We start from the raw sequence: 23,705 nt of genomic DNA, 5'->3' as shown, positions 1-23,705 counted from the left end.
GCTGGAGAGTTGAGCTGGCCACTTTCAGCTAAAACATCCAGTATAGGCCATGGAAGCCCAATGACTCCCCCGATGCCCTGTCCCGGACTTGCACGAGTGTGTAGTCCGAACATTTTCAGGTGCTGCATGACACCCTTTTCCACCCAGTCATCACTCACTTGTACCACTTCATTAAGACCTGGAACATCCCCTTCACCGTCCAAGAAGTCCAGACCTTGATTGAGTCCTGCAGGGTCTGTGCGGAGTGCAAACCGCACTTCTTCCGCCCGCCACAGGCCCATGTAGTGAAGGCTACTCAGCCCTTTGAGTGACTCAGTGTCAACTTCAAGGGACCACTGCCTTCCACTAATAAGAATGTCTATTTCCTCTCAGTCATAGACAAATGCTCCTCTTTTCCCTTTGCCATCCTTGTCCTGACACCTCCACTGCCTCCATTATCAAGGCACTGGCGAAGATCTTCACCATGTTCGGATACCTGGCATTCACCCATGTGTGAGGAGCTGCACCAGTATCTGTCTGCTGTCAGTCACCGGCGTGTTGAAAGACTCGAGCCGGCCCCTTCGGAGAGCCAAACGTGTGGAGCCAACAAAGATATAGATACTGGTGTACGTTTAAGCTAACTTAAGCCTGTTGTACAGTCTGTGGACTTTGTGTCAGAATTATTCACACAGCAGTGCTCACATCCATTTTGGGGAATTGTATTGTCAAACAAACTGTGTGGTTATGGTGTTAAAAGGGAAGAAAGCTAAGAATGAAATATTTGCTTTAAGGCTAACTTTAAGTGAAAGTTAAATGTTTCCAGTAATTTATGAAGCCAAATTTATGGTTAGCATTAATTTTTTGACCATAATTATGATTTTAATATCATTTGTTCTAAATTAAATATTAGAATGTGTCTTTATTAAAGATTGTGTTGCATGTTGAATTATCCTAGAATTTACATGTATTAAGCCCTATACCTGTTGTGCACCCACATGCTCATTAGCTGGAATAACAGATTCATGAGCTGACTCTTTGTTGCTCTCTTGAAGTTCAATGAGGATGCAAATCTGTGCTCTGCTCAATTTACCAACTTTATAATCAGCAGGCCTGAAAATAGATTTTTTTTTCATTTTCATGGGAACTCCCATGGTTCTTGAGAACTGTTAGGTCTGCTTTGTTCATGAATGAGTGAGACAAACACCAGGCTGAGTCGAAATCAGAGTTCTTTGTTCTTTATTACCGGATTGTAACACTTGCGACTAACCATGTTAGTCGGAGAATGCATTCTGCCGTTATCAGCAAAATGGTGATTTTTTATACCCTTGGATATGTGCTTAGAACATCATCATATCATTACTTGTCCAATGACTAAAACTGTTGCTATCCTTTCCCTGCTAGCTTCCTGCCTCTCAATCCATCAATGTCTCTCTTATCTTGTAAGTACAAGGATGCATTCACATCTTGTTACAGCCCTGTACATTCCCATCTCATGATGTTTTACCTAACAGGAGTACAAGGACACCTCCCCTTCTTGTTACAGCCCTGTACAGGGTAACTCCCTACACATTCCCATCTCATGATGTTTTACCTTACAGAACCCATTTATAATTTTGAAATATTGCTTAGCATACAATAGTGGCAACCTATTTCTAAAGAAAATCTTGAAGTTGAACATGAGTTAAATAGCCAATTTACATTTGTTATGTTGCTTTGTGTTGGAATGTCACCTCCACTATTGGAGGAGCTTCAATAGTTTTCAGATTGTGTTGTGAAGATTTTTTGTGGGCTATTGAGAAGAAATGGAGGTGGCTTTCATAAGAGGGATTGCGTTCATCTTCTCAAACTGACTTGGGAAGAGGAAATGTGAATTACTGTTGCTGGGATGAACATTTCCTGAAGCTGAGAGACAGACTTCCTATGACAGCTGTTCTGTGTTTAAAAATATAATGTATATGAAGTGCAGATGACACATGTTTTCTTTACCATTTATATATACTTACTTAATTGAATTGTGTAATTATCTTTTAAACTTGCCATATTACACCCATTAGTTTTCTCTTGCACATCCCTGGGTTTTGGTACTATTATTGATTGCCTCATATGCTGTTGTGCATTTCATAGAAAATAGGGTCCTTTTGGATTGCATGGTGTATTTTACACTAGTAAAAAAAAATCACACTTAATTCTTAATACTCTGAAAGATCTTTTAAATTATTTCCATTCAACAAGATTGCAAAGCTAAAATATTCACTTTCCAGATTACTGTATGGTATCAGTAAAAACTTAAATTTCGTGGATCAATGAACCTTGCACCATTTCTTCAAAAATATCTAAATTCATGGTAGGGTTGGATTCAGGCAGCTGATCAAGGATGGGAGTATTGAAACAGGTTGGCTGAATTCTGGTTGAAGATGGGCTATTGGGATGTGAAGGGCAGGAGAGAATAGTAACCTGTGCTCCAATGACTAATAGACAATAAAATTCTCAGGAAAAGAAAGAATACTTAGACATCGAAAAATAGCTCTCGACTTGTTTTGTTATGCATGTACTATATTGCTATTATTAATTAGTTCCCCCGCCCCCCAACAAATGCCATTCACAATTTTCTAACATCTGTTAGAATTGTTACGGTAGTCAATTTTTCTGGGAAAATGTTGGAGACTCATTAGCAGATTATCTTTTTGGCATGGGAACTTGTTTCTTAAAATAAGAACACAAATTTTGGATGGAGATGAGTTTTGTTTTACAAAGTAGGCTGCTCAACTGGATCATTGTAATTAAAACTTTGAAGTAATCTATTAATACATAAATGATAAGTGATAAAGTAACTACATTGGCCTCCATAATGTTTGGGACAAAGACACTTTTTTCATTTATTTGCCCCTAAATTTGTAATTAAATAATTTACATCTGATTAAAGTGCGCACTCCAGATTTTATTAAAAGTTATTTGTATACATTTTGGTTTGATAACCAAGAAATTACAGCAGTTTTTACACTTAGTTCTCCTATTTCAGGGCACCATAATGTTTGGGACATTTGGCTTTACAGGTGTTTGTGAGGAGTAAGATAAATTTAATTGCTTCATTGGTGCAGGTATAAGAGAGATAAGCTTGTTTCTAAGCTTTTGGTCACCTTTGGAGTGCATAGTTGTCATTTTCAACAGAATTGTACCAGTGAAAGTCAAAGAAACCATTACGAGGCTGAAAAACAAGAATAAAATACAAGAGATAATGCCCATGTCTTAGATTACCAAAATCAACTGTGTGGAACATCATTGAGAAGAAAGAGCATACTGGTGAGCTCAGTAATCACAAAGGGACTGACAGACCAAGGAAGATCTCCACTGCTGATGACAAGAATTCTCATCATAATGAAGAAAGATAGCTGTGGATACGTCAATGACTACTGCCGCAGAAGACTTCATGAACCAAAATGCAGAGGCAACACTGCAAGATGCAAACCACAAGTTAGCCATAGAAAGGATGGCTAGATTACAGTTTGCCAAGAAGCATTTAAAGGACCCTGCTGAATTCTGGAAAAAAGGTGTCATGGACAGATGAGACCAAAATTAACATATATCAGAGAGATGGTAAGAGCAAAGTGTAGAGACATAAAGGAACTGCCCAAGATTCAAAGTGTACCACCTCATCTGTGAAACATGGTGGTGGGGTGTTATGGCTTGGGCGTATATAGCATACACCTCTCTTCATTGATGATGTAACTGCTGATGGCAGTAGCAAAATGAGTTCTAAGACATATAGAAACATGTTATTTTCTCAAGTGAGAACAAATGCCTCCAAACTCATTAGACATCATTTCATCCTACAGCAAGACAATGATCCCAAACATACTGCTGAAGTTTTTCAAAGCTTAAAAACTGGAAAATTTTTGAATGACAAAGTCAGTCACCCGATCTAAATCCAATTGAGCATACCTTCTATTTGCTGGAAGAGAAAAATTATGGGGTCAAGCCCCTGAAACAAGCAGGAGCTGAAGATGGCTGCAGAAGAGGTGCGGGAGAGCATCTCCAGAGAAGATACTCAGCACCTGGTGATCAGGCTTCAAGCAGCCATTGCATGAAAGGATATGCAACAAAGTACTAAATGTGAATACTTTAATACAAGCAGTCCCCGGGTTAAATACGAGTTCCGTTACCTAGTTCTACCTTTAACTCGAATGTTTATGCAAGTCGGAACAGGTACATATGGTTGTGACAGAATTGTACTATTATTAATCTTTAGTTATGAAGTATATATTTCTTAGTAAAGTTAGTTTTAGAGTGAAAAGGGTACACTTACAGAGACACAATTACACTCAGAGAGAAACCATTTTGAAAGTCGAAATGTCTGTTAAGCCATTACGTGCAGAAGCTGTGCACACAGTCGTAGAACTGGGGTGATTGTCCATTCAGTTGCTGGAAAAATGAATGTTTGGTGGAGAAACAGCTGTGTATGCAAGAAAGCCATTTATTTGTTGGTTAGCTGAGCAGACAACTCGGAATCACATTAGCTCGTATTCTTTAAGAATTTAAACTTCAAAGACAGTAATGATGTCATGTCACATGATTAAAGATATTTCAGAGAAGATATTAATGAAAACGGGGACATTTAGAAACCAGAAGATGTCTTACCATTCTGTAGGTAACACAGGATTGAAATACAGTAACCAGAAAAGTACTGTTATGTGTTACACCTGTTCAAAAGAGAACACAGAATAAGTGGCTTTTGAAAGATAATGACCACTTCTTACTGTTTCTTTGAGAGAGAGAGGGCAGTCCTGCTGTGTCCATTTCTACGTGGTTCTTCATGTAACCCTTGCCTGGGTTTGTGAAATCATCGTATGAAACATAGATTCAGAAACCTCCATGCAAAAGAGGGGGGATTTGTGAAAAAAACACTCGTATGAAGAAACAATGCTCTGAAAACAATTCAAGAAATTTGTGAGTCTTAAGGAGGTTTGATGACTTGATGTTTCAAAATATTTCATAACTACTTTTGTGCAACAGTTTAAAGACTTTTGAGTTTCAATACAGAAGTTTCCTGAGACTGAACTTTAAAAGCATCTCTTCAGAATTGAGCTTAAACTGTAATGATTTGCTGCATGTGCACACACACATACTTATGCATAGTGGGGTTAAGTTTAGAGTAAAGTAAGAAGTGTCATGTTATTAATAAATTAATAATTATTATTGCTGTTTTTGAAAATACTATCGTCTTAGTCAATTTCCATTGTTGCTGATCTAGCTCGTCATGTGTCAGTTAATCAAATGTTTATCTTCATATGTAGTATATATTTTACCTTTATATGCATATAAAACACTTCCCAAGACACAAAAGCATCTTAAACATAATACAGATGCAGGTAATAATAAAAGTAACTACATATGGTCATAGGATCATGATTAAAAGTTAACACTTACAGGAGTAGGTGATGGTGAGATGGCTACATTGCAAATACTTTCAATTCTAAATTTCGTGGCCAGCTCTCTTCTCCCCTCACCCACAGTGGTGCAATTGCACTTTAAGGCCAGACTACAACTTTGCGCGGCTGGGTGGTGGCCCCTCACCGAGCCATGATGGTACCGGAGGCATCGCTATGACGTATGCTGCTTCTTCTCTCTCCCTCCCTACTTGGTGGCGCAATCACATTTTAAGGCCAAGTGGTAGCCATTTTGCAGGGCCGAGTGGCAGCCCCATGCCGCGCCATGATGGTGCTGGAGGTTTTGCAATGGTGCACACTGCTTCTTTCCCCCTCCCTCTGCCAGATTGCTTGGCCCCTTGCCCATTCGCTGCTTTGCCAGGCTGTGTGTGGTGTAGCTTAACACAGGATGCTTGTCACCGGCCATCTGACAATTGACAGGGCAGTGAGCCAATGGAAAGCAAGCACTGCTCGAACCAGAATTAGATGTCATTCTCCTTTCAGCCGGCCTGTCAATTTGTAACTATGGGCTGTTCATAAATCAGATGTTTTCATCCCAGGGACTGCCTGTATACATCTATGTCCCAAATATTGTAGTGCCTTGAAATGAGGAGACTATGTACAAAAAGTGCTGTAATTTCTTCATGGTCAAGCCAAAATGTACATAAAACCCTTGAATAAAATCTTGGATGCGTAATTTCATCACATGAATTGTTTAATTTCAAATTTAAAACTGAAGCACAGGAGCAAATAAAGGGGAAAAAATATGTCTTTCTCCCAAACATTATGGAGGGCACTGCATTGTCCAGGTGATTGATGCAAGATCTGAATACACTGTTGGGAAATGCTTAATATTAGTATACCCTAAACACTCAGCATTTAGATTCTGATAATCTTAGTCTGCCCTTACAAAAAATGTCGAGTGTTCATACTTCCCTCCATTTGCTTTATTTTTGACATTATAAATAAATTTTGATATGCATTTAGTCTGTAAATCACTTTTGTGCATGTAGAGGTTATGACAACTGTTGTACAAATGCAATAAATATTGTTCAAATTCACTCATCTTTTATTCATTTCTACTTTTTCTTTCTTAAATTATATCTTATGTTTCTTAAAAATACTTGTTTGCTAAATGGCTGCATTTTAGTTTATTACAATTTTTGGAGAATTCTTCACTAATTTTATAGCTGCTTTGAGTTACACAGTTGTAATTTTTTTGGAAATAAAAAGGGCCAACCCCCTTTGAGTTCTCTAGGTTAGGCAGTAACCTGTTCCAGAAAACTTGTTTTAGAGGTTCTATAAAAGTAGCTGTGTTATAAAAACAGATTTATAGAAATCTGGACACTAAAGGTATCAGGGGGAACTAGGATGCTAGAAAATAGTTCTGGAAAAAAGTGTTGATAAGAGAATTAGCCATGATAAAGACTTGAAGGGCCCTGTAGCCTATTTGTGTTCTTATTTTCCCATCATTGGGAACTCTTTGAAATTACATTGTTACGGGGTATATTATATTTTATATTATATATTATGTCTTTAAAAGAGATTACGGGCGTTTAGTGTGTAGGTCACTTCACAAACATTATCATTTTCACAAAAGACATGTCATTTGAAATGCAAGAACTATCCATAAGTAGAGACTTCATGTCCACAGAGACTTTACAGAAACTTTGAAGAATGCCTAAGGAAACTTCACAAGTAGGTGTTAGGATTAGGGTGTGGAGTAAATGGACTATTGTCTTTAAAGCAACTGATGTATAGGGTGGAAATGATTCCAGTGTCAGCAATATTTCTTGTTGCAGTTTGCTGTTCTAAGAGGGGTCATGTGGTTTTACAAATAGAGGGAGAAAGAATTCAGTTCGACAGTTCTGCAGTAGCTTTTGGGAGGCTACAACATGGCAAGTGAGCAGGCTTCTTGAAAAACCCATTTTGAAGATGGGTTATGAGTTCTGAGTTCAGCCTGTTGAAAACATTTGTAGTCCTTACAAGAGGAAATGGCTGGCTGGAGTGTTTCTCCTGAAATAAAGAAAATTAGAGGAATTCTGTGGTGACCAGGAAAAAGAGGTTATCATTTGGAAAACCCATGATAGGGCAAGTTCCTTCAACAAGACACTGAAGTGGCTGATTGGAGGGAATCAGTTTGTGTGTGTCCAATGAGCAACAAATCTCTCTCTGAAACCATTGAGAACCTTCATGAGTGGTAACCATTTACCTTTAAGCACCAGAGCCTGGTGAAAGTTCATAAATGTTAAATTCTGTGCACGGTATAAGAATTGCCTGATATCGGTGAATTTGGAGGAGTGAGAAGTGAGATTGGACTGTGAATCAAAGAACTTTCCTGAACATATACAGATACCATACACATGTGCTTAGAATTAGGAGGGGGTCAAGTTAATAGTATTAAATTAAAATTTTTATCTTGTTTTCATGTTTAAAGAAAATTAAAAGCAACTTTTGTTTAAGTAACTATTTGTCTTGGTGAATTTCTGTTGCTGTTGGGTTTTGGGGTCTTCTGGACTTGTAACAACATGCTATCGATAGAAGTACTATCGTTTTGTGTGTGACTGAGTCATATGAGATTCACATGGGTGATATACAGTGGAATTACTTGGTTGAAGTTGTGGTGTAACTTAGTTTGATCTGAAAACTAACTTGGATGTGCATACTATCAAGACACAGAGCTGAAAATTTCTGTGTCCAAATTTCTTGGACAATGCACTTATGCAGATTTTCAATTCATTTTCTGAATGAATTGAAATTCTAAGATGTCCCAAAGTGGTATTATAGTTGTAAAATAAAAAGTATTCTTTTGCTTTAAAGCCAAAAGTGCTGATTCTGAGCATGGGATTCTCTTGTCTACGTCTGTGTGTGTGTGTCTGCATGTGAATATTATTGTACGTACATAAACGTTAGCTCTCTCAGCCAAGAGAGATTATGAAGGATGGACTTCATGGTGACTGTTCCCAAAAATTAATTGTTATCCTCCATCTCCTCCATGACGACCTGCAAGTTGCGTTCCAAATTAAAAATGTCTATGAAGAAAGGGTTTCAATTTATGAAATGCTGGCACCAATATAGGATGGTCTGTTCAAATAAGCTTTACTTCAATCAAGTTGAGACCATTTATGTGGTGAATCACATGGTTAAATCTGTACATAAGGCTTTAAATTCAATGCTTCTATCTGTGTGGGGAAATTGAAGAATGGGGTGGGGTTATTTGCAGAAATTAACAGATATTTAGGAAACTGAACCAAGAAAAAGATAATAGTGAAAAAAACTGAATGTGCAATGATAACTAAAGTCTGTCAGGAAAGGATCCACGGAGACAATTAAAGCAAATCACAGAGTATGATAGCAAAAATTAACAATCATAGCCCATAATCAGACTGACTTAGTATAAAGAAAAAAATGAATGATAAAATATTGTACATGACAGGCCAAGCAATTCCTGAAAAGAGACATTAGAGTGGATGAAAGAAGGATGTGTTTTGAAGACAAGTTTTTTTTTTAATTGTCTTGGAGGTGGAATAAAAGGGATGTGGCTCATAACTCAAATGATGTGGGGGAAATGCAATTTCTGTAAGAAGAGCTGATCACATAGTTAAATATTGAATTTATTGACTGACAATTTTTTTTTCAAAACGGTGGGCATATTAAAAAGTTAGTACTGGCAAACCTCGCTATATGCCACTTCAATCAACACGAGATTCAGTTACTGTAATTTGGAAAACTGCGACCATTTCCTGTTTTACGTGTGTACTGCAAGGTCTTTCTGGAAAACTTGAGTTACAAGTAGATCGAATGAATGGCCCTAAATAAAATATGCGCAAATGACAGTCAGACTCTGTGTTTGGCCCCTATTAAATATGGGTAAAAGAAAATGTGGAAAAAAATCTGACAGTGATATTAAAAGGAAAAGAAAAGCAATTACTTTAGAACCTGAAGATAGGGCCAGCAATGTGAAAATCAGACACAATCTGGGCTACCATGAGTCAACAGTTGTAAGTAAGAAGCTCGAATATAAAAAACATGGTAAGGTTGCATCATTTTCTCGAAGCTTGCAAATTACTCAAAATAGAAGTCCATTAATGATTGAAATAGAATGACCACTTCATCTTTGAATTGAAGATTGTAACCAAAAGCAAATACCACTTTGTACAAAAAACAATCAAACCAAAGCTTTAAACGTCTTTTTGATTATTAAAGAAAATAAATTTCATGGGGATATGGAAACTTTTGCTGCAAATTTAGGTTAGTTGGACACCTTTATACATCAAATAGGATTACACAACATAAGGATTACAGGGGAAGGTGCTGGCGCTGAAGAAAATGCTGCTGCAAAATTTCCAGAAATGTTTTCAAAAAATATTTGAAAGTTGTTGAAGCTGCCAAGGATTTTTATCTAAATGTCAATCCTAACTTGGAAAGAAGCCTGAAAGTCCGCAGCAATGACTAGCTATAGGAAATTGTATAATGAGAAAAAAAATCAATCAAAATCTGTGCAGTCAACTTTGGACAAATATTTTTCTAAGAAATAGTTTAGTGATGATGTAATTATGAAAAATATCATAATTATTTTTATTACCCTTAACAGTTTTGTCATGATATGCAGCTAAAAGTTGTTTTTAAAACATTTTTTATGTCTTGATGATGATCTGAAAGGACAGGGATTCATTGTAATTATTCCCATTGATTCTATTAATTGGTTATCACGAATTTGTCTTACATGATTAAAAATTGGGATGAATTAATTGGGTAAAGTGGCTTTTGCCTGTGTTTACAGAGAATGTGTTTTTCCAAGGAAAAGTTTTTTTTATAAATTCAAGATCATTATCTGGAATAACGTATAAATGGTACAATATTCAGATGTTTGTATTCCTCTGATTAGTCTTCAATTCTGATCTGTATTAATAGTACTTCTGTTGTTAAATTTCCACACTTGTAGATCTATCCAAGAACAGATTAGTGGAAGTTCCAGCTGAAGTTTGTTACTTTGTATCATTGGAGAGCCTTAACCTCTATCAGAACTGTATACGAAGTATTCCAGAAGCCATTTTAAATCTACAGTCATTAACCTTCCTCAATATCAGGTATGTTTTTTCAAATGCAAATCATTTAATCTAAATTATCCAGCATACATTCTTTTCATTTTTAAAATATACTACAGATGTTAAGTATACTGAACAAATTTCTATACAGCTTTGACAAGATGTAGTCAGCAAATTTCCTCATTATTTAGGAGGTGAACCTGAAAAAAAAATTGCATCAGTAATAAAACAAACTTGGCTTTTCTTGCTTTCTCTTTAAAATTTCTAATCTTCATGTTATTTGATAAAGTAAGGCATTTTATCCATCTAGAATGCATGCATAGGTAGGATATTTAGCAGGGAGATTCATTTATACCTCCTCGTATATCTGTATACAATTCTTCATAATTTAAGTTTATTTTTTTTTACCCTCAGGCTATTGTTAATCTGAGATAAACTGCAAATGCCAGGATTTAAATATACAACCTTCATGACATCTGAGCCAATAGGGAATCCTATCTAAAAAATGTCATTGTGACTGAGGAATTTTGGAAATGAAGCAATTTCTACATTTGCGATTTTTAAAAAAAAAGAATAAACTTCTTTTATTAAAAATTGTGAATGCTAAAAATTCTCCGGAAGCATTTTTATCAGGTTTAAATTTAAGAAAAAAATAATTATCATCTTTGCCATGATTTAATTCAGATGCTTAATTTGTATCATAGTGAAGGAAAGTTGTTAATGCTGAGTTGAATGTTTAATCCTCATGAAGACAATCACCAAAATGTCCATTGTGGAGAGCACATTCTTTTCCTGTTTGTCTGAAGTTCAGACTGCTTTTGTAACAAGCACTCCAGCTTTGATATTCTTCAATGTGTACAGTTGGACTACTGGTGCTTAATGGTTCACACAGTGCAACTGAACACAGATGTTCATGTTTTTCCTCCTGCAACCACCTTATCTATTCAGTTGAAAACAAAATCCACCTCATTTTGGATCAGGGATGCATATTGAAACCATCACCACTTGCTGGTGGAAAATCATAAACCATATGCAACTGAATGTTGAGAAACAGAAAAAAAAACTACAGACGTGAGAGGAACTTAGCACGCCAACCAACATTTATGGATAGAACAGTTTAGTTGAAATTTCAGGTTGGGAACCTTGATCGAGATCTGGCAGAGGATGAAGTAGAATTCAGACCTGTAACACATAGTAGAGAGCAAAGCCCAGAGTTCAGGCAGAGAAAAAGAGTTGTTTAATAGCGAGGCATCATGGAGAGAGTAGAATGTTGAGAGAACAGTTGGGAGCTGCAATGGATAGATCGTACATTCTGGAGACCCTGGCTGAGCCTGAATGGAAGGCATGGAAGTGGAATTGAAATCACTTTTCAGTAAAGGGTCCAACCTGAAACATTGACTGACCAATTTCTAGACATAGATGCTACCTGACCCACTGAGTCCCCCTAGTTTCTGTTTGAGGCTTAATGTTGCCTACTTACACATTTCAAGGACTCGGTACATAAGCTGTAGCAATTTTTCAAATGAGGTGCCATATAAAGATTTGAAAGGAAAGGTTACTGTGTAATACTTAATTACTCTAATTTTGTAAATTGTCATACTCATGAGGTTTGTGCAATTGATGAAGTGATTGGCAAAATCACCATATCTTATGTGTGCACTAGAGGTCAAGAGGGCTGTGGTGCAATGAACCCAAAAACAAGAAATCCAATGTACCCAAGAATATCTTAACTATTTTCAACCTATTTGTTTACTTTCACTTAAAAAAAATCTGATTGCAAAGGTCTACATTTATTACCTCTATCAATAAACATAGTTATATTATGTCATTAATGATAGATAAATATTTATATTTTCAATTGATCCCCAGTTGAAAGTTTAATTTACTTACCTGGCATTCCATTCATATACTGAAAAATTGTTTCATGAATAGTTTGACATTATTCACTGTGAAAGGATTCAAATAATCCTTTTCAAGGATAACAGCCATATTTCCAATTATATTCCAGTAATTTTTTTTTAATGTCTTTCCACAGTCGTAATCAACTCGCAACATTACCTGGGCACATCTGTAATCTCCCTTTAAAAGTTCTGATTGCAAGTAACAACAAATTAATATCATTGCCAGAGGAGATGGGATTACTACGGCAATTAACAGAACTTGTAAGTGCCAATCATTATTTGGATATAAAACAATGCAGAAGATTGGCTATAGCTTGCCAAACTATAGGAAGGATACTGTAACATGGGAAAGAATATAAAAGGTTTACAAAATTGTTGCCAGGACTACAGATGTCGAGTTTTGTCGAGAGAGACTGGAAAAACTAGGTCTGTTTTCCTTAGAGTGTAAAAAGTTGCAAGAGGATCTTTTTAAGGTTTATTCAATCATGAGGGACATAGAAGAGGTTAATAATGACAAGTCTGTTTCCTAGAGTAGGAGAATCTAAGAAAAAGAAGCATAACTGTAGGTTGAGAGAGGTGAGATTTGGAAGGGACGTTTGGAGACATTGCTTCACTCAGGGTCATGGGCATTTGGAATGAGTTGTGAGACAAAGTGGTAGGGGCAGGTACGTTAGCTTCCTTGAAGAAACACAGATAATGGCGTGTATGGCAGGGACTGTGGAAGGGTCTAATGCGAGCAAGTGGGATTAAAGCAGGAGGGTATGTTGCACAGCTAAGCCTGTGAGCTGTTTCCATGCTGTATGACTCTGACCCACTCGTCTATTCTGGTCCCTGTGGTTGAGGCATCTTTAGACTAATTGGGATTCAGAGGAATTCATATGTCCTTTCATACAAATTATAAAGTTAACAGTTACAGCATAAAATTATGAAGGTTTGTGTTTTATTACCACATATTGTTTAATTAAGGAAGGGACAGGACTGGCAGCTCAATATACTGAGGTATCAATGCCGCAGTCATGTTAGAAGGAGAGGTAAGAGAGGAGGGGAATTAAATCATGGCAGGACTTGGAGAAGATGTTTCTGAAGGATCCTGCAGTGAGGCTATATGGATGGAATTGAGGAATAAGAAGGGAGTGGTCATGTTGTTGGGATTGTACTATTGGCCCTCAACAATCCACAGGAATGGAATAGATAATACATAGGGATCTGTAAGAATAATAAGGTTTTAAGTGTAGGGGATTTTCATGTCTGAATATCAACTGGGACTGCCAGAGTACTGTAGATTTGAATGTGGTTGAATTAAAGTGTATTCTGGAAAATTTTCTCAAGCAATATGAAAATTGCCCATCTAGAGGGAGCAATGTTCAACTTCCTTTTGGGAAATAATGTAGGGTATACGACTGATGTGTCAATGGAGGATCACTTTGTTACAGGTGACCATAATTTCATTAGTTATAAAATAATTATGGAAAAGGATAGACTGGAACACAAAGTCCTAAATTTGGACAAGGCTAATGTTGATGGTACAGTATTAGACAAAAGCTTGGGGGTTGATTGGGAGAGGCTATTTGAAAGTAAAGGGATGTGTGGCAAATTCAAGACGTTTAAAAATGAAATTGTGAGAGTTCAGGAATAGCATGTCATGAGTAACTTATGGAGGGGATTCTGAGAAACAATATCTGCCTGTATTTGGAAAGGCAAGGATTAGTTCTGGACAGTACCTACCGCCTTTCACATGCTGTCTTCACCCTTCATTCCCTCACCCACTTTGCTCCATCTGGCCCCTATTTTTTCTCTCCATCACCCGCCTCTATCAACTGCATTTCTCCTCCCTTTCTGTATGCCTTCTTTCACCCACCCCGGTTCACCAATCCCTTACTGCTCTTATCTAATCCCTCTCCTCCTTACACTAGTTATCTCACCTCTCAATGATCAATCTTGATGAAGAGTTTTAACCTGAAATGTTAGCAATTTCTTCCCCAGTAACCCCTCCCACTGCTGCAAACTTTAATGACTGCTGCTTGAACCACTGATTTTTCCTCACTAGATATTCTTAGATTTTCTTTCCTGAAGCCTGGAAGGTTGTCCTTATAGAGATGTATACAATAATGTTAAAAAGTCATTATCTTATCCACTGAGTAAGAAGTGTCAAAATAAACAACATAGGTTTAAGGTAAGTGGGTAAAGATTTAAGAGACCTGAAAGTCGATCATTTCCACATGGAGAGTGTTGTGTAATGGAACAAGCTTCCAGAGGAAGCTGTAGAAACACTTATTACATTTAAAAGACATTTGGACATGTGCTTAGATAGGGAAGATTTAGAAGACCCAATCCAGGCAAATGGAACTAGCACAGATAAGTAACTTGGCCAGCAAAGGTGAGTTGTGCAGAAGTGTTTCCATGCTGGTTCTATGATTTGATATGCAAGTTTTTAAAGAATATAATTGTTGCAAAACAACTTTATAGGGCTTTAGAGAAGACACACCTGGAACAGTGTATATGCATTTGGGTCTCCTCTTCGATCTAAGTTGGTCTGCAAGCATCCTCCTTCAGTAACTCTTCCTGTCTGACTGTTACTAAGACCTGAAATTATTAAACTCTGTCTTTACCTCTTTTTCTGTGGCTTTGTACTTTCTTAAGTTATATATCCCTATCATCCTGCAGCTCTGATGAAGTATCTTTCCACAGATGCTGTCTCACCTACGAGTCATTTCCAAGGTTTTCTGTTTAAGTTATTTTGCCCATGGAGTCAAAATCAGGTAAAATAGATTTCGAGATGAGGGTAAAAAAGATGTACAGTGTTGTCATTTTTAATTCCTCTCAATATGATTCATTTGATTCATACTCTTCCCATTCCCACTTCTCTTTGGTTTGAGTTGATACCAACAACACTCAATGCAACGCATGATTCTTGAATGTTATCTTTATTCTGTCACAGTTCAATATTTCATTCATGGATCTTGTATCTATTTTCAGAAAATACAACTATGAATGCATGTCTTATTTTCAATGCAGGTCCATTGGTGGTGTCATCGTCTTGAGGGTGCCATTGGATCTATTTTTCTCTTGTTTTATTCTTTGTTTATACAATATTTTGCAAAAAAAAATGATCCCATTCATTACTTTTACTTTTCTTATTACTTTTATTGTTTTGTCCTCAGCACTCCTGTATTTTTTTTCTAATGTCTTTTAAAGTGTTTGCACAGCCAAAAATAAGTGGTTTGTTGATTCAGAATATGTCTAAAAGGATTAACAGAATCACTTTACTGTTTTACATTTTTTTTTCCTTCCATAAATATTAGATCCTTTTGTGGTTTCAATTTTTTTATTTCCTTATCTAAATAGGGAACACCAATAATTGCTGTAGTGCAGCTGTTTTTACAGTTCAGATTAATTAACCTGTCATGAATGAAACATGAAAGCTCTTGGTCTCATGGCTTGCACAATGCTGCATTCGACATGAGCAGAGTTGACTCCAGTTTTTAAAAAAAATGCTAATAAACTGTGGATTTTGTTGTTCCTAATACCCTGAGCTGTATTTACTTGAGCTATTTTGCAGATGATGATCAAAAAGCAGTCTTTGAATGAATTGAAATAGAATTTAATTCCGCCTAAGAATTTGAGAGATTTTGTGATTATTTGAAAAGTACTGTAGGTTTCATACTGCTCACCTTTGCTAGTCGTACAAAATATTTGATGTAAATGTAAAATTGATCCTAGCTGGCATAAAATACATTGAATTTTTTTTTAATATTACCTGTAATTGAAGCTGCTGGCACTGCTGTTCACATTCTTGGAATGTATGAATCAATTAAACATTTACCAATAACATTAATATTGTAGTACAAAACCAAGCTGGACTGACAATTCTGTAGTATGACTTTACTCCTGATTTCTTCAATAAATTTACATGACACAAGTCAGGAGTCCACTTGCCTGGATAAGTGCTGCGCCAGAAACACTCAACGCTTGGTTCAATCCGGGAAAGAGCAATCTGCTTTATTACCTCCAGAACTTCCACCTTAACATTGGAGGAGGATTAGGACACTTGGTTTGACATTTATTAAGATCATGGCTGAAGTGATAAAACTTGAATTTCACATTCTCATCTACCTGCAGTTACTTTTCACCTCCTTGCTCAGCATACATCTGTTCACATCTTCTGTAAGTATATTCACAGACTTTGTTTTTGCATTCCTTTGATGAAGAAAGTTCTGAAGGCTTGAGACCCTCTGGGATAAAAAAAATCTACACTCTTCCTCTTACTTTTAAAAACAAATTCCTGAATTGTATATTTTCCCATAAGAGGAAACATCTTCTCCGCATCCAGCCTATAATCATGTATTTAGTGTTTCAATCAAAATGAAATATACCAGGATTATAGTAAAAAGCTTTGTTTTGCACACTATTCAGGTAAATCAACTCTTACTTAGTGCAATAAAAAAACAAAAGTTCTGAGTATGGTAAAGTTTAACCATATTATTAGGACCAGGTGCAGGATACAGGTAGAAATACAATTAAACAGTACCAGAGCAACCTATTTTACTCAAGGGATCTTCATTCAAAAATCTGCTAACAGCAGGGGGAAAAAACTGTCCTTGAATCTGATGGTTCATGGGGAGAAGAGAGTTGACTATGGTGGGAGGAGTTATACAGGTGCCTAACCTTTTATCTGGGATTGTCGAGACCAGACACCTGCCGTTGTTTGGAATCTTCTGGATTTCAGAATCATTTTTAAAATGGCAATGTTTCAAAATCACTCAAAACAGGAGGCATGGGGTGTTAAATGAATTTGGATAAATAAAGACCATAATATCACTTGCAAGTTTTTTTTTATTTTACAGTAAAACTTCAAAATAAAACTGGCTCAGACCTCTGTCCCTCATCCCTGCCGCTCCCAGGGGGACTCACTCTTACCTTCTGTGGAAAGGTGACTCTCGGCCCCGAGCTCCCGGTGGGAGAGTGGCGGCTGGCTCAATGGCCACCTTCCTTACTCCTAATCCCCCACACCGCTGGAACCACTGGTAGAACTGTTCCAGCGGTGTGGGAGATTATGAGTAAGGAAGTGTGCAACACTTCACATTTGGCCATATTAAATTTCATCTGCCATTTTACTGCCCATTTTTCCATCTTGTCCAGATCTCACTACATCCCCAATCTTATTATCATCTGCATATTTGCTGAACAAATTTACCATATTATTATCCAGATCGTTGATTTAAATGACAAACAATAGTGGACCCAACAGTGATTCCTTGAGGCACGCCATTGGTCAGAGAGGCAATCATCTTCAATCACTCTTGGGTTCTCACACAAAATCAATTTAGGAATGGATGCTTTCCATGGTGCATTTATAAAAATGGGTAAGAGACATTGGGTTAAAGATGAATTTCTCAAGCTTCATCATAGCTTCATTGTGGTGAGAACAGGACAAGGTTGTTGTTGATATTCACTTCCAGCAACCTAAAGCTCTCTGCCATCTCCACCTCAGCACCATTCCTATAGACAGGGTTGAGTGCCCCCCCCCCCCTCCCTCACCGCTTCCTTATTTCTTTTGTGTTGCTATAATTAAGAGGAAGGTTGTTGTCATGACACCAGGCTCACTTTCTCCTTTCTGTAATCAGTCTTATCATTGTTTGAGATCTGGCCTCTCATTTGTCTAAACTATGCTGGATACAGATCTAGTCTGTTCAACCCTTATTTGGACAACCACCCATTCTGATATTAGAGTCTGAGCTGTGTGCAATGTATTCCTCAAATATGGAGGCCAGTATCACATATTTCTCCAGACCTAATATTGCCATTACCTATGAAATCCAACTTCCCTACTTTTGTATGCCATTAGTAATAATCAGTTTCATTCTGTTAGCTTTCCCAATTATTTCCTAAACCTGAGTACTAGCCTTTTGTGAATCATGCAGTAGGATATGCTGCAACTCGGAGCTCTTCAGTTTCTCACAATTTAGATGTTTACTTTTTTATTTTTAATTGCCAAAATGCACAATTTCATATTTATCCCAATTATTGTTCTCTGCCCATTCATCATATCTATTTATATCTTTTGATAGCTACTTTTCCTTTTCCCACCAGGGCACTTTGACTGAAGTGTGTACGTGAAAAACTTTACCTACATACATAGGCTGCTTTGAAGCACCTTGGAAATGTGCAAATCCTCCCATCTCCCACAGAAAGGATTAGGCAGATTGAAATACCATTTCAAGTTCTTCAACTCTCACACCACCTGGTCTTGGACAAATAATATTTGTTTTTTCTTTGTGGATGAATCAGTTTCCTTGATACTATTAAGCTACCTTTTCACACATTCTGCAATGGTTCAATGCCTCTGTAAAAGCAGCTGTAGACCAGAAAAGTTGCTTAGAGTAATGTAACATCAACTTTGTTCAGTTAGGAATAAATATGATTTCATCACATCATTTATGGGGAAATACTGGATATGTATGTGTTGGTGAGAATAGAAATCTTTAAAACTTATCAGTAATTATTCCAAAATAGAGATCCAATTTAAATTATTCTAATTTAAACATGGTTTTTCCTAAAATGCTCAGCAATAACTTCTTTTTGTAATGGTTTTGAAATTCCCATTTATTCTTGAGACAAAGATGCATTTCTTTTAATTAAGAAGTCATTGTCAGAAGGGTCCTTTCAAGAAAGTGTTAGCACAAATAGAGCTGAGTTGCAGGGCTTTTCAGTACTGTTTTGCAAGTGACTCTTCAAATTGTTGTGCTGTTTGAGGACTAGAACAGTCTGGGAAAGTGGCTAGGAACAATACAGAACTGAATATTCACAAGGCTGATGAATTGAAGTTGGTAGAACCAATTAAGAAGCCTGCTATATACATGAGATCCTTAACAAAAAAAAATAATTATCTAGGCCAAGTAGAAATTCAAGAATGGTTTCCTGAACTAAAGTATTATTAATCCCCATTTAAAGTATTGTAACTAATTATTTGAGAATTGCATGTAATGCCCAGATTTGATAATGGTGGAGAGAAATTTAGCAGGAAGATGCCAGGGGCCAGAGAATAGTAGATTATTACGAGATTGGACTAAGTGTTGAATTATTGAAGATTTTAATAAAGTAAATGTGGGGAAACCATTTGACAGAATTATCAGCAAACCAGAGGTAACTGACAAAAAAATAGCTTGGAGGGGAAGAAACCTATGTGGTTACATACTGGCAAAGAGCTTTTTTTAAGTGATCAATCCATTTTTGCCATCTTTGTGCAAGTATACATATCAGCTTGCAGCTTCCAGTGTGGTTCTGATTGATGAAATCCTACAATGATGCAGGGTATTGTGTCAAGTGAGAAACCAGAACAACTTACCCATTAAACAGTTGATTTAAAAAGAAAGGATATGTGTATCTACATGTTATTTAAAAATGATGAAATTAAAAATTATGAAAAGGCAAAATTTAGAAAATAGTCCTTTCGATTCCTCCAACCAAAAACTACATTATGCGCCAATAGGAGGATTCCAAAGATGGCATGTAATTGAAATTGCAAGGCAATAAGGAAAGAGAGTGTAACTAATACGCAGGCGCAATGGATCATATTGGTGCTTCTTGTGCAGTAGTTACATGTGAAGTCATGAGTCTTAAAAGTGGAGATTTTGGAATTTTCACCCCTTAAAAATGTGCATTTTATTACAAGCTATTGGCTTCTGCGAAGGTTTGTAACATGTATAGCAATAACCAGAGAGGGTATTCTTAAATGGATTATTCTTTGTAATGGTGATGTTGGAAGCAAAGAGTTAATCATGAGAATAGAAATCTTCAAAAACAAATGGGTATGTGAATCCAAAACAGATCCAATCCTAAAATTTAAATATGACTTTTTTTCCTGAAATATTTAGTGAGTCTGCTTTCCCATGAACCTTTATAGAATATGGGAATTACATTTTAAAAATTTATTCCTCATTTTGGGTCAGTATTGGGGGTGGGCGGTTTTAAATATCAGACCAGTGGAACTAAATCCTTCAAACCATGATTGGAGGATTAATTTATTTCTAGGGCTTCATGTGAAGATGTAGGAATTGATATTATGGAATCAGAGTCTATTTAATTAATTTCTTTGTTTGTTGAAAAAAAATCTTTAGGATGTCAGCTGTAATGAGATACAGACATTACCACCACAGATTGGAAACCTGGAGATTTTAAGGGACCTTAACTTGAGGAGAAATCATTTAGTAACTCTACCAGAAGGTTAGTTTTTTTTGGTCACATACTTTAAGATTTATACCTTTCCTTGTTTCCCATTAACAAAAGAATTTGCAAATATTTTTGTACTATCTTAATGCATTGCATTGGACATAAAGAAAACAATTACACATTGATTTCCCAGAGGCTGAATTCATGAATTTGTAGCCACACACTTCTTGAAGAAAGACATACACAGGTGTTACGAGGTATAGCTCTGTGTTTTATTGGGGCTGAATCCTGGCTTTTGCCCCATCAACTGATGTTTCCATCCACATAACAATGGTGGGCTTCCTGGGTGCGGATCCCCTTCTTGAATTACAATGCCTTCTTCCCCGCTTGCTATCCCCAAGCTGTTGGTTGTGCAGCAGGGGCCAGCGCCATGTTGGGAATGCTGGCCCCTATGCTACCTTAGCTGTATGACTGCCAGTTTGCTTGCTGGGGCCAGTGCTGCTGTGCAGTCTGCTGGCTCCTGGTTGCACTCGCTGCCTGGAGCGTCGGCCTGATTGCCACGGCGGTGTGCCGCTACAAATTCTCATATTGAGGCATGAATGTCCCAGGCATAGGACCTGCTTTGTTTTGAGGTAGCTTGTTCTTAACTCTACTGTAGGTTCAATTGGCAAGATACAGTCAACCATGGTAACAAATCAGCTAGGATTCTTCATGCAAAAGAATATTTTTTGTTGGGTTGCCGAATAAAAAGTTGGTTTTATGCTTCAACTGTGCAGTTTCTACTTATAGAACTCAGTTGCTGTGCTCATGTTGTATATATTTTACTTTTTTGTAATGATAGCCCTTAATTATGCATCTATACCTCACTAAGATCTGTTACTTTCATGGAAAATCCTCTGTTAAAATGCACAGAAGTCCCTGTATATAAAAAAATTATTGTATTTTTTTGAAATGTGGAAACTATTAACTGGAAAATGTTTTCAAGTTTAAACTGTTTGTTTCATGTGTTAAGATTGCTCATTGCAATTTTAAGGAATTTAGGTTAGATAAAAAGTCATTAATTTGAAATTTTAACTTCATCCTACTCTGGATACAGATGCTGCCTGAGGTACTGAGATTTTCCAACATTTCTTCTGTTTATTTGATCTTATCCATATTTAGATATTTAGATTTCATCTGAGTGAATAACTATCCTGTACATGGGTTTAGAAAACCTATTTTTGGTTTTGAGTTGAGTAAAAAATAAGCTTATCATTTTGTAGATAATAGAAAATGTTTCATTATACAATAAAGCTCGTTTAGAAATAATATAAGTAAAAGATGAATAAAATATAGCAAGAAGCTAATTGGCATGAGGTTTACCAGATGAAATATGCTCTGGTCCCTTCCACTCACCAGAGACCTAGTTCCCATCCCCACTTATGATTCAATGGGTACCATTTCCTCAACTCCCTTCCAGTTGATTTTCAATGCTCCCTTTTGACTACCTGTGGCCCACTTCTGGTTTGAAGGGGTCCTGGCTCCCATGCTCTCTCCCAACTAGGCCAGATATAGGCCAGTTTTTTCCACTCTCAACTGATTTGGTCCTTTATCCTGTGCTTCTTTAAACTTGCATGGTTCATTGAGAAACTTTTATAATGCTGTACAACATCGCAAAAAATGCATTAACGTGTTGATTTAACATAGAAGAGTCTGAAAATTTGCAAACAAGCTCTATCAAAGTCCTGAAGGTGCACTGACTATTTTCAATTGAAACCTTAAGTTTGTTCAAATAAACTTGTGATATAATGGACAAAGCATTTCTTATTGTAATTCTTTAATTTACAATTTTCACATTATTATGAAGATTTTCCATTTGTTTCCCTCCAAAGTGAAGATGGTGTCTAAATGATTCCAGATTAGTGGTAGAAAATGGGATTTTCTCTTGTGATATTATTAAGCATTTACAAGTTATGTTCCTTCATTCTAATTCCCATTGCTTTGCATGCTTATAATGACACCAGTGACATGATGTTCAAGTCATTAGTCAAACAAATGAGAGATCTAATCTCAAATTCCACTATGACAGATTAATAATCTGGAATTAAAAATCACCCATCAATATGTTGATAACAGAACTATTGAATTGTCATAAAACTCATTTGAATTATGTCCTTCTGGTTTTTTTTTCCTTATCTAGCCTCTAAATCGTTTCAGATAAACCAACGTAGTTAATGCTTAAATGTTCTGTGAAGTTGTCTAGTAGAGTACTCAATTCTAACTTGCTTAAGGACAGGCTGTGTAAATACAACATTTGCCAGCAGTGCACAAATCATGAAAAGAGAATAAATTATGTAAAATTGCCAGTTTTGATGACAGTTGGGCTGTGGACTTGGGTAAGCACAAGATATTTGTCATAGTATCCAAACTTTGTTCAGTGCCATTTTCTCAGGATGGAACATTTTTCTCAAAAAAAAATTAATGGAGATACCTGATGTGATGTGGATTGAAGATGTGTGACAAAATGATTGTGCCAGGTGTGGCGTGAGCACTTTTTGGGGGAATGCAACATTAAATGTTTTATATTTTATAATTTTCATAGGTACGAAAACACATGAAAATTAGAATCGTAAAATGCAGGCAGAGCAAACAAAAAACATCGTCTCCATTCTGATGATTCTAAGGATTAATTTCTTAGTGGCGTTGCAATTCTGAAGAAGGTTTTGAGAATATTTTTGAATATTTTTCTTTATCCATCTGGTAATCCCTTCATAGAATTGGTAATAAGGTACTTGCTTCAGAAATGTAGGATAAAAAAGGTGGCCTGCCAGCAGAGGCAACAGATTCTAATTAGAGCCTCAATATTGAGGACAGGATCCAGATCCTTTATCCGGACAGCTAAAATCCGGAAAGCTCCAAAATCCGGCGGTCGGGGGAGGTGGCTGAGGGACTGGCAGCCAGGGAAGACTGCCGGGTGACTGGAAGGGGGTGGGGGTGGATAATGCAGCACAATTCATGTGGGCTTTCCGAAATCCAGAAAAATCGGAAATTCGGAAGACACTGTCCACCAAGGGTTCTGGATAAAGGATCGTGTACCTGTATTGGTTCACTTCTCGAAGTGAGCAATAAAGGACAATAGGAATTGTACTATGAAAATTATTTTTCATTCGGGTATTTTGGATGAAATAGCTCAAAATTAATTGATA

At 36.8% G+C, this 23,705-nt stretch overlaps 1 protein-coding gene across 11 annotated transcripts in view; it reads left to right on the top strand.

The window, feature by feature from the left end:
* Positions 1-23,705, top strand: part of lrch3 (leucine-rich repeats and calponin homology (CH) domain containing 3) — a 108,174-nt gene that overhangs the window by 22,635 nt on the left and 61,834 nt on the right. For all 11 annotated transcript variants that reach the window (XM_069897178.1, XM_069897183.1, XM_069897184.1 and 8 more), the window contains exons 2-4: positions 10,348-10,492; positions 12,486-12,612; positions 20,469-20,574. In XM_069897178.1, coding sequence (XP_069753279.1) covers positions 10,348-10,492; positions 12,486-12,612; positions 20,469-20,574 — 378 coding nt within the window. The remainder of the gene's footprint in view (positions 1-10,347; positions 10,493-12,485; positions 12,613-20,468; positions 20,575-23,705) is intronic.

The sequence above is a fragment of the Narcine bancroftii genome, chromosome 9 (genome assembly GCF_036971445.1).
Source record: "Narcine bancroftii isolate sNarBan1 chromosome 9, sNarBan1.hap1, whole genome shotgun sequence".
Taxonomy (NCBI): Eukaryota; Metazoa; Chordata; class Chondrichthyes; order Torpediniformes; family Narcinidae; genus Narcine; species Narcine bancroftii.
The sequence above is the reverse complement of the archived record's forward strand: the minus strand, read 5'-3'. Positions and strand labels throughout refer to the sequence as shown.